This window comes from Platichthys flesus, chromosome 3 (genome assembly GCF_949316205.1).
Source record: "Platichthys flesus chromosome 3, fPlaFle2.1, whole genome shotgun sequence".
NCBI classification, from domain to species: Eukaryota; Metazoa; Chordata; class Actinopteri; order Pleuronectiformes; family Pleuronectidae; genus Platichthys; species Platichthys flesus.
In genome coordinates this window covers 11,618,906-11,630,994 of record NC_084947.1, presented here as the reverse complement: position 1 = coordinate 11,630,994, position 12,089 = coordinate 11,618,906, and the positions used below count along the sequence as shown (strand labels likewise).

The following is a 12,089-nucleotide window of genomic DNA, read 5'->3' as shown; positions in this document are numbered from 1 at the left end:
TGTGGGCCTCTAACCTAATATTTACCTCAATTACACTCCCATTGAAAAATGTTGTTTCAAAATTGATAGATTCATGACTAACTTGGATAATTTATGACTAGCCCCATTTCACCAAGGGACTCAACCCACGAGGCACCCCAAACCGTTTAACCAAAACCCAATTTGCATATAAATAGATTTAGACTGTTTGCAGTAGTGTTTCTTCTTCGTACACACATATATTGGGGCAGATATTCAGACACAAGAATATGGAGACTCATACAGAGACACACACACTTTCATATGTGCACACACAAACACACAACATTATTTAATTTGCATTTATGAATAGGTCTACAGTATATGTAGAATTAGGGAACATTATATTCCTCATCAAGCTTTGTCCCACACGATTACATTTCTGGAAATGGTCAGAATATTTAACCATTAAATATTTTTGTAACACACTCACACACACACACACACAAAATAAATGACAGTCTTACTCTTAATGGTCTGTGACATAAGCAGATGTTAAAGGTTATATTAACGTGTGAGTTTTTGGGGTGTTTGTGTGTAACTTATTCTCTGTTGTCATAAGACTGATTTCATTGGCTGTTGGTTCAAACAAGAAAACTGCTGATGTATTCATTTAAACCAATGTTTGACGGATGATGGAGTTTTCTCTTTATCATCATTCTTAATGCACTGAATGAGATCCGCAGCCCCGGGGTCCATTAAAGCCTTTCAAAATCAATAGTCAAAGTTGTTTCCGTAAACCCTGAAAAGTTGGCAGATGAGGTTTCAAATAAAAAAGGATTATTGAAACATGTTGTGTAATAGTTAAAACCCCCGAGGCTTAGCTTTTTTATTTCCAGAACAGCTTTCTGCCTCTCAGAATTAAATTTTAATGTGTCGTCTTTAAATGGCAATAGATTTATACAAGTTTTTTTTTATTCTCAACAACAAGTATATGTGTTTGGCTTTTTTTTTATTTATTTATTATGAGTATTATGGTTTGTGTATAATAGGGACTCAATGGGGGAACAGAAGCAGAGACACAAGATAAAATGAAGACTAAGATTTAATGTACAATTATCAAAAAGTGCTGTGAAAAGAGAACACGCAGTGGAGTGCTGACCAATAACAGAAAAACTACCGTCAAACTTTAGGGAGTTTGTTTGGCTTTATCCAAATCAGTTTGAGAAGGTCCAGGGGAAGTGTGGCCGAGGAGCTGGCTGAGGGTGGTGGAGAGGAGGAGGTAAGCTGGTGATCCCCGGCAGATGAAAAACAACAAAAAAAGTAAACTGCATTTATTTTATCCATATTCCTGGAAGTCTTCTGAAAGCTTACAGATATGGATGCAACTAACAAAATGGAGCAGTACCATAGGAAAGCATGCAGGGGCAGACTAGCCAATAGTTGAAGTGACACAGGATTGGAGCGGATGAAGACGTTTCAACATTCGCATAACTTTGCGAGTTGCATACAAACTTCAAGCGTCTATATGATGTTATTTCTAGATGACACAAATTATCGGGAACTCTCAGACTCTGCGCTGCCCTCTGGTGGATGTATTGCTTGTCAACCTTGTCAACATAAAAGATGCATTGAAGTAAATGGACGGTTACACATTTGCAACCGACATATCTGTTTTCGAAAGAGGCTTTGAAATAGGACAGCCTAGTCCAACTTGCTGTGTCGTATTCCGCTTTCAAATGCAGCCTCTGAGGGATGCGGACCCTAAATAGAGACACAGCGACTGTCAGGAGCGAAGCACAGATCAGGGACAGAGCAGAACTCACACCGACAGGCAAAGGAACCAGGGATAAGTAAAAAAAAGCAGACTAAATGTTCATAATTGTAACAGTCAGTGCCTCTTGTGTGTAATTGTCTCAGCATTGGTTAAAACGTGATTAATATGCGTGAATGGAGCTCTGTACTCGTTACCTCGCTTGTATGTTCCTCTCAGAGTTTTCATAACATGGAGTGTAGAAAAGATATTGAAAACCCTTGCAGAGCTTTTGGTTGCACTGTGTCTTGTCTGTGCTACATCCGAGTTCAAACGGTTCAGTCATCTGCCGCGGCTTTGATCGCAGTGCAGAGACTCACAGCTACATGACTCTGCAGCTCGTGATAAAAAGCCCTGACGGGTCCATACTGTGCTGCTGTAACTTTTTTACTGCGGCACACGTGAACGAGAGAAAAGGGAGATCGTGTGGAAAGGTGGCTTTTTAGCATTAGATTGAGAAAAACGTGATTAAAACTTAATATGAACCTTGAACGACGTGAGAAGGAAGAGGTTCGGCAGACCTTAATGAAGTGGCTGATTCAAATTAACAACCCTTGTACATTATCTGCCACAGCAGCTTTGCTATAGACCCTGCAGCGTAGCCGGGAGCAATATGAGAATCATTACACCTCTAATATATACATGTGGTGTAAAGTCTGTATTTGAATAAAATGCAGAGATTTAAATGAGAAGAAACTTTCAAACAGATATACTTAAGAGGGATTAAAGGGTCATGAAAATAATATGTGACCTAACTCAACCTGCATTACTTTGTGTTCTTGTGATAACACAACTCTTTCCTGTCTCTGTTAAAGTACTATGTAATTAATTATTCAAAGTGTTTTTATGTGTGTGCGTGTGTGTGCGTGTGTGTGCGCATGTGTGTGTGTGTTGTGTTGTGTGTTCGTCAGGCCCTGGCCAGTACGACCCCAGTGTGAAATCCTTCCCTCAAATGGCTCTGATCTCCTCCAAAGAGGATCGATTCAAGGTCTCCATGAACACCAACCCTGGACCTGGAACTTATCAGGTAAAGATGCGTTTAAAATATTAAAATAAAGTTACTTTTAATTTTCACTTCCATCACCACCCATTTTTCATGAGTCCAGACATTAAGAACTAGCATGACAGAATCAGGGCCGTACTTTAACATACTATGCTTTAAATTCGTCATAAAAAATATTTAAATTGGATCAAAAAAATCTGGGAATGAGGTTGTGTGGTTGTGTGTGTGAATGTGTGTGTGCACGTGTGTGTGCGTGAGACGCTATATGTCATCTTTTGTTGTAAACCTCTGACAATCATATTCTCATATTTCTCTTTGTGACCTTGAGTTGTGCAGAAGACAAACAAACCTCACTAAGTTTCTGTGGTTTCACCCAGTCGGCGCTTCTCCACCGATGCGACTCGAGGCCGACCGATGTGGCCTCATGCTCAAGGCAGTGTTTCACTTTGTGGGCGAATTTGTTCCTAACTGACCGGCCTGATTGAACTGAAACAGGGAAAAGTGAGGGCCGTTTTATTAAGTGTAATGTTGGTTAATGCAGCCACCTCAGACTGCTGACAGAGATGAATGCACTTTATGGATGAAGCATTTTACTGATGTAATGAAACCAAACCAGAACCTAATCTCTCTCCGCTGCGTTTCCTGGGTGTTTTAATAGGAATTACCGCCGGAGGTTAACAGCTGCTGGTGAATGTGTGTGTGAGAGATGATTGAGAGAGCTAATGTTGCTTCCGGTCCCAGCTGACTTTGACTGGTGAACATCAAAGACAAAACCGCCGAGTTTGATTTAAACCTCGTTCAGCGTCGTGTTCATGTCCATGGGTGTAATGTTATCACACGGCTCTTTCTTCTCTTTTCCTCTGTCTGCCTGTCTCCTACTCCTCTCTCCTTCTCATCCACACTTCACCATCTCTGTCTCTCTTCAGGCTGCATTGGCCAGTTTCCACCTCTTTATCAGTCTCCTTCTAATAATACAGCAAAAAGTCCTCCTCTGTCCAGGTTCTCGAATTCTAATTATTGGGCTGATTACCTCCGAGGAGGTCATAGGTTTTCATTGCTGTTTGTCTGATAGCAGGATTACACAAAAACTACTGGACTGATTTTATTGAAACGTGTTGGGAGGGCGGGGTATGGGGCTGAGGAAAAATCCATTAAGGTTTGCAGCAGATTCGACTTAAGGGACAGGTGCATGCATTTTTTTTTCTCTTTCTTTCACAGAGATAGCTGTGACAGATGAATGTGCTCTTAGAGTTTCCTTCTAGATCCATCGTCAACGAGGTTATCTAGAAGATTGAAAGTCAGATTCTTGAATGTGAGAATTGCTTTGAATGGCACTTGCAAATATGCGCACAACTGCAGCTGTAACTATTGAGGTCTGACTGTCTGCGCAGATGGTGACGACCTTAATGGATGTTAGGGCGAGTGAGTGAGCGGCAGAAAGCTCTCTGCACAGTTAGAGATCGCTTATGTCACAATGAGAAATGTCAAAGATTTTTTCATTATGAAACTGTGGCAGCACAAATTAGAAAACTGGTGGGCCGACACTGTCTGAAACATGGTGTACACAGCTTTGACATGGGAAGATAGGGCTTTACTATAGGCAGAGTTTTGTCTCTCAGAGCCCCCTTTCTACTTTGTTGTGATTTAAATATTTTGCATTTTCTTTATTCACCCATTTAAATCTTTTTTTCAGCTGTACGTAGCATCAATGTCAGGCTACGGTCATGTGGACTCTGTGGGGACAGTTTGGATGTTCTAAACAGCTTAAATGATTCCAAGGCCTTGGAGCTAGGACACACTGTCTGTTCAGTCTATGTGGAAGGAATTCATGATGCATCCTTTATATTTGTTAGACCGCAAGAATAAACCACAATTCGTTTTGCTGAGAGACAAGAAAAAAGTAACATGCTCTATTCTACTTGACTTGGTGTGAATACAGAGCCACAGCTCACTCCAAGTTCACCTCCTCTATGGAGGTTCAGCAGACGGAACCCATCCAGGTTTGTCTCTGCAGAATCTACAGGTTTGTGCTGTCGACGTGTCTCTCAGCCTAATTTAGCACTTTCGTCTCCTTTCCTATGCAAATTGTAGCATCAACTGGCAAAGCTAGCTGTGACCTGGATTCCCATTTTAGTGCAAAAGCGCGTGAGAATTCATGTTCTCACAGGATTTGATTGCTTGAATATGATTAAACGCTACTGGTCAGCGGGTAGCTGGCTGATGAATACGCGTATAGTGAAAATGAGGCATGAACAAAGCAAATCACTTCATTGTTCTGCCTGAACTAAAGCTTTCCTCCATTCCAGTTCATCGGGTTTCAGTACTGAGACACGGCTCACCTGAAATTCACCTCACTCATATATAGCTCACTCGCCTCTGCGGAGCTTAGAGTCCTTGATGCCTGCATCTCTCCTGCCACCTGCTCATCTGAATTTTCCACTTTTCTTACTACTTTTTTTCTTTGTAAAATTCATTATGAATCACTTGTTGATAGATTCATGTATAAATGTATGGTATCTGTGGGAATACTTAGTAAAACTGCGGAAGTGTCTAACGTGATCCTCTCCGCTCCTCTTCTCGTTCAGGGTATCTGAAGTTTAAAATGTGTTCCACTAAGGGATTCAATTAAAAGTGAAATCCTCCACTTTCACCAGCCAAGTGTTTGTCTGCAGCCCCTTAGTCACAGAGCCTGGAGCTAATGTTGGGAGGTAATTGGCTTTGGTTTGTTTAGATAAAACTCGATAGCAGTGAAGTTGGATGATTGGATCATCAGCATTTCAACAAGCTGGTGTTAGCACGTTACTACTAGCATACACACACAATTTAACTTTGACACTTTCTGGTATATATGTGTTCATGTCGTTATATCTCTTGGCTAAAGCCCAGTGTCATGTTGTGTGAACCCTGAACACTAATACATGTTCAGACTGATGCTTTGCACTGTGAGGGAAACGTCTCAGATCTCAGTTGAAGGAGTTTTTCTTCTTTTTTGTCGAAGGCATGTCTTTGCTCACGTCGCAGTAATTAGCTGCGTGACTGTGAATCCATACGACACCAGAGGCCGTACAGATTTAAAGATGGTGGTGGAGAGAGAGCGAGACCGAGACGAGAGCGGAAGACAAGCAGGCAGAGAGGATGGGATGCTGGTGACGTGAGGGAGGCAGGACGGTATAGAGACGAGGGACATGGGGTGAGACAGTGCCGGGGAAGAGAAGCATAGAGACAGACTGCAGCAAATTGAGCAGCTGAAGAGGGTAGTTAAATCCAACAGCAGAAAATGGGTTCTGAGGGCGTGCGACTGAAGCAGACGGTAGCTATTTAGGCATCAGTGTGTCCAAGTGCGTCCATTCATACATGTGTGTAATGTTACAAGACTGTCTGCTTGAGTGGCATTAGGCCACGGCGAGGGCTCATTTAGTTTCCCCATTAAATGCACAATATGAGCCTCCCACTTGTGGAGGGTACAGGCCTGATTACCCTCCCCTCACACACAACTCTGTTCCTATTGGTCGAGCTTCATTTAACAAAGAGGAGGACGGAGGGTGCACGGGAAATACAAAAAAGACCCAGCGAGCAGATGTCATGCTAGAGACAAATATTAATTAAGAGCTGTGATCTTTGCTCGTATGTAAAGCTGCCGAGTGCAAAGAACACGCAGCCAAGGAAAGAGAGACGCTGGAGTTCATTTGATCGTCATCGTGAGTCAGAGCAGAAGTTTTTCCTTAACACAGCTGACATTTCTTCAAACACTCCACCAGGTGTGTTGTTTATGTCGCTACATTTTTCTGCTTTTAATGCGTAAGTGTGAAGCTCTGGCATCTGATACCCTCTCATTATGGTTCCATCATATTTCTGAGAGAAAATGTTGTTTTTCCTGTTGATGTGTGCATGTGAGGTTACGTTTTCACAACGGTAAGTTTGTTTGTTAGCTACATGACGGGAAAAACGACTGGATGGTTTATCACAAAACCTGGTGGAAGGAGGCGGTATTGCTCATTGAAGAACCCATTCCATTTAGGTGTGGGAAAAAATATTTATCAGTGTTTTGCAAATTGGGCCAGATCCAAATAAAATCTGGATGATCATGTGAAGTTTGAGTTTGTTTGTGTGTGTTTGTGTTTTCCCAGTCCAAATTATTGTTAGCATGTGATTGTTAAGTATCAGTATAATTTATATTGTGTATACATTGTCATTCATCAGAAGGTGGGCATGAGGCTGTGATAGTCTTGGTTTCACTCCTCTTTCTGTCGGGAGTCAGTGACAGTACACACACACACTCACACTGACGCAGTGAAATCAGACACATATGCAAACACAAACTGGGTAAAAACAACATCATTTGGCTCTAGTCAAACACAAATGCAGAATGTGATGATTTGCATATAAAAGCAGGGAAGTGAGACACGTTCAGGACGGAAGAGAAGAGGTGTGTCATCACCCTCCTCCAATCAACATTAGCTTCTTCTCATGACTACAAGCTTTTCCTTGTGGATGTAGCAGATAAGAAAGTACTTCATAGAAATTGGTCTTACTTTTTGTTTTGGATAGCACAATCTGTACTTGTGTCCATGGGGAATTTGCCAATGTCTCCATGCACCTACAGAGAATCAGCCTCCTCTTTTTTGCTGATATGTGGACATATGGGATGCAGCATGTGTTGCTTTTCTCTGTGTGTCATCCACTGTATGTGTGTTGTGGGAAACACTTTGCTCTTGTGTGCATCCACGCACATAACCAACTAACACCATCACCAGCTCCTCGCACGGATGCCCCCTTTTCCTTCTTCCTCCTTGACCTAGTGAAACATCTCATAATCTCCCCCCATCATTGCCATGCCGATGGTGTTGTCACTTCCAAGGGCTCTTCCTCATCCTCCTGACCTCGCGGGCAACCCTGAGGGTAACCTGGAGTTGAACCCCGCAACCCTTTTCCCATCGGGATCAATACTGAGATCTGAGCGGCCCCGCCAATGTGCCTAAATCCTCCTGTGGCACCTCTGGCATACTGATGTGTGTGTGTTTGCAGGAAGGTGAGGGGGAGAAAGAAAGTGAGAGAGGGCTCTGATCGTAGAGAAGAGGTTGAGTCCTCAGGCAGCACCTGGGTGGGAGAATGGGTGGATAAAATGAGTGCATGAAGCTTATATATTCATGCTTGTCCCCATCTTTCTGTGTGTGCGGGAGAGAATTGCTTTTTTTGCTGACGTTCTTTTGTCAAGGTGATCCGAAGGTCAGACTTTCGTCTGTGCTGTTGTCTTTAAGTAAGAGCTGACAGACTCATTGTTTGTTTTTGTTGCTGTGTGTTTGTTACATATTTTTCAATTCAACCTCAATGACCTGTTTCCCTTGAAGAATAGCCGAGAGAGTTAATCCCAGCTGTTCGTGAGTTGATTGTTGTTATTATATTCTCAACATTTATTTCTTCCTTTCGGGAGTTTGGGGTTTGATTCATGTCTAAAGTTAAGGTTGTAATGCAATTTATTTAAAAAAAAAAGATTATTTCCACATACACTACAATCAGGACCAAGAGCTAAGCAAGGGCAGTTAAAAAAGACTGAATGACCTGTTTGTTTGTTGATTATTTTTCACACACTTGCTGTGTACCATATGTGTGTTATGCAAATAGAGGGCACACCACGGAACTCAGACCTTATAAAACCTTGATTCTCATTTTATATAAAAAATGTTTCAATGGCAAGTATCTCCCCCTAGTGTTCCTGTGTGTATTGCAACTGCGGTTGTCCTGAGTTCTGAGGATGTGCATCATTGACACAGGCTACGTACGCACGATTGAAAAAAAAACAAAACAGCTCTGCATGTTAGTGAGGACAGAGACGAGGTTGTGGTTTCAACCTTTTTTCCCAAAATTTCTAAATTATTGTGTGACACTGCAATTAATCTGCTTAACACATTGGATGGACAGCTTAAGTGAAATGCAGGCAGACACTGCTGCTGAGGTGGAGCTCCACCTGTTGTGAAAGATGAGTCATGGACATGCATGATGGAATTGTAAATGGAATGTAGCTATAAAATGAATTCCACACCTGCCTGACCTCCAGAGAATCCACGTTCTTCAAGAAAGTTCTGTGTCTTTGAGACTTGCACATTTCTTGGAGGACGCTCTTAAAGTGTTTCACATGAGTTTGTCACCTTTGGTCGGCAGGTTCACAGACTATCAAGTAATTTGGTTTATGTGAAGTTTTATCAGGGTTAAATGCAGTAAAAAAAAAAAGGAAAATGCCAAGAACTGTTGATGACTCCTGTTTCAAAGTCACAGGACATCCACTCATCTCATTTATTCATACTTTTGTCTTTTGTCATCATTGCCGAGTTGTTCTGTTCAACAACAGTGTGTTTACATGGTTTTTCAATTGTAAACTTTTTGACTTCCATAACTAATTTCACTGTAGCTTTATCTTTGATGAATTCATTTTAAGGCAGGAAGGCATTTCTGTTTATCTGTAGAGTTGTTCTCCTCTGTTGTGCGTGTGTGTGTGTGTGTGTGTTTGTGTGTGTATTTCTATATAAAATATACCGTATGACTTTAACTGTATAATCTGTCATTGACTGTTGTGTTTGTGTGCCTGCAGTTGAGTCCTGGTATCATGAACACGGTGCTGAAGGGCACCTTCAACGTTACGCTGGACAACCCACTGGACCCCCACTGCTCCCGCCGTGCGGCCCCTGACCCTCTGAGGGCCCAGAAGACCATTAACTCAGTCACCAGAAGCACTTCTTAGAGACGCTCGGGGTCAAACCTCAGAAGTGAAAGGTGAGGAGGGCAGGAGATCAACCTCAAGGTCACCAGTTCAGATTCTGCTAAAAGAGGAGTTATCATGAATATTTATGGTTATATCCATTTCTGTTGAGTATATATTTGATGATGAAGGGGCCTTTTTTTTATTATTGACTTGTATCTGATAATTAAATAAACAGAAAGGTGCTAATACATAAACACATTTCAGGAGTCTGTTCCAAATAAAGCTTCTTTAAAACCGTTTTTATATGAATTGTAAAAATCATCACTGAAGCATTATTGAGCACAAAGTGTCTTTGTGTTGTTATTTCTACTCCCTGCCACTCTTTGAAAGCTCACTTAAACAGTCTCTCCAGTATCTGTTTGTTTTGCTGGCTGCATGTGTGTGTGTGTGTGTATCTGTGTGTGTGCGTCTAAGCCCAAAAATTGCTATCGAATAACAGCGCACAATAAATCCCCCGAGCTGTTGTTTTGTTAACAGTCTTCAGTTTTTCAAGTGTTGGAAATTGCCCTCACAGTTAATTTCACAGTGAATTCAGTCATTAGAGCAGCTAATAACTTGTGACTATGTGACTTAAACCTCAAATGTATCTGAGCAAAATGCTGAGTGATTAGCTTGTTTTCTCTCTTTTATTGTTTCAGGCGGCCCTTTAGAGGAAGAGGACTTTTCTTAAATCAATATTGCAGAGTGAAGTGGCTACAGTCGACCCTGCGTCTACAACCGGTGATTTCCTGGTCCTTTACTGTTGCTAATGACAACCTTGGCACAGCTTCTGTATACACCACTTCACCATAATCAATAACAATTAAAAAGCGATTAATATGAATATTGCCTTAGGTCTTTTGAAAAGCATGTTACTGTTGAAAAGGACAACTTCTAAAAAGGACATCTTGACCATATGGCACTTTAGTTTCCTATAAATATCCTGTATTGCTCACTTTTAAGGCCATAAAAACAGCCTGTCACCGAAATACCTTTCAGACGTATAGTTACCTGGTACGTGCACCACTTGACCGCTAAGATCCACGCATGGAGCCCTGCTGGTTACTCCCCGGTCTCACCTTGTAGCAAAGGGTAACTGAGCCTTTGCTTTCAGAGCCGTCACATTATAGAAAGCAGTCCACTTTGAACTCACCGATTCTCCAGCTTCTTTTATTTGTATGATAGCTTGTACAAGTGATTAACACTGGCTCGTATTTACACTAATCCTCTTTATTAATCTATATCTAATCTATTTTAATAAATTTTACTCTGCTCATGTTCCATTAATTTATTCTCATTGTAAAGCACTTTTTAAATTTGTCAGAAATAATGGGAGGATTTTGCTTTCTTAATTTTACTAACAAATTTAACTAATTGAACGTCTTAAACTCAACTCACACATTCTGCTGTTTAACTTCCTGTGGCAGAGATTGTCCGAAGTCATGTTTTATTTAATGACGATAAACCAGCACATGATACAGTTATAGCGAAAATGCTGTCAGTGTTTCTAAAGATTCATAGTCTGACATTATGGCTCATCATGCATCAATCATTATGTATGTGTGTGCTGACCACCAGAGGGACAGGTGTGAAAGTCATAACGAAGACTCATAACTCATTTATCAAACTAGCTTAAAGTAGCATCCAAATACACATGGTATACAACATACAGCAACACACATACAACAACCAAAATATGCAGAATTTTTTTTTAGATTCCATGTCTGAAAACAGCTTAAGAGGAGAGAGACTAGAGAATTGAGAGGAGAACATTTTTTCAGATTCACACTTATTCTCTGTCAAGTAAGAAGTTATAAATGTTGAAGTGTTGCTTTGAATAAATAACCTTAAACACCACAATGTGGTCTCACACAGAAAACACAAGGCACACCTGGTTTTACAGATGATTCAGACATCTATTTGATCTTAAATTCTACCACTGCCAGGTCCGGGAGAATGTGTTTGAAATCAAGGACGTTGATGTGTTGGAAAGTAAAACATGCAAAGGTAAAAGAAAAAAAGAAAAGCTGAGCTGAGAGGTGAAGGGAAATAAGTTGTAGACCTCTTATCAGAGAAGAAGTGATGGTTTGCTGTGATGACGGTTCAAAGTGTCAGATAAACCACATTTCCTGGCCACTAACAAAGAAGAAGTGTAGATTTATTCTCCTTTCCGCTGCTGATCATGATCCAAGTATCTGCTGTTCACGGACATGTATGTGAGCGTTGTGTCCTCTCTAGTCTTAAAGACACAAGACGTGTAAAGAGCCCCCGGTGACGCTGTCACAGCCTCCACGTCCTCTTGTCTTGCTGCGTTCAAAATGTCTCTGTAAACGTTCAGACTAACAGGTTCGGAGTATAATGTCTGCGATTGTTCCTGTGGGCCTTTTAGCCTAATGAGGTGTTTACCCCCTATCGTTATTCAGCTGGGAGCAGAGCGGAGGGAGACAGGGGTGTGGCAAGGAGGGGGAGGACAGTTGAGAGAATAGATGCGATGATATAGAGCGAAATGGAGCCAGGAGAAAGCGAAGAAAAAATAGAAAAGAGACGGGATGGATTTAAAACTAGAGGTTGTATATGGG

General features: G+C 41.4%; 1 protein-coding gene across 1 annotated transcript in view; it reads left to right on the top strand.

The window, feature by feature from the left end:
* Positions 1-10,770, top strand: part of stpg2 (sperm-tail PG-rich repeat containing 2) — a 54,727-nt gene extending 43,957 nt beyond the window's left edge. The window contains exons 12-14 of the mRNA XM_062382191.1: positions 2,683-2,798; positions 9,361-9,542; positions 10,170-10,770. Of these exons, the coding sequence (XP_062238175.1) occupies positions 2,683-2,798; positions 9,361-9,510 (266 nt within the window). The 3' untranslated portion in view covers positions 9,511-9,542; positions 10,170-10,770. The remainder of the gene's footprint in view (positions 1-2,682; positions 2,799-9,360; positions 9,543-10,169) is intronic.
* The last annotated feature ends 1,319 nt before the right edge of the window (positions 10,771-12,089 follow it).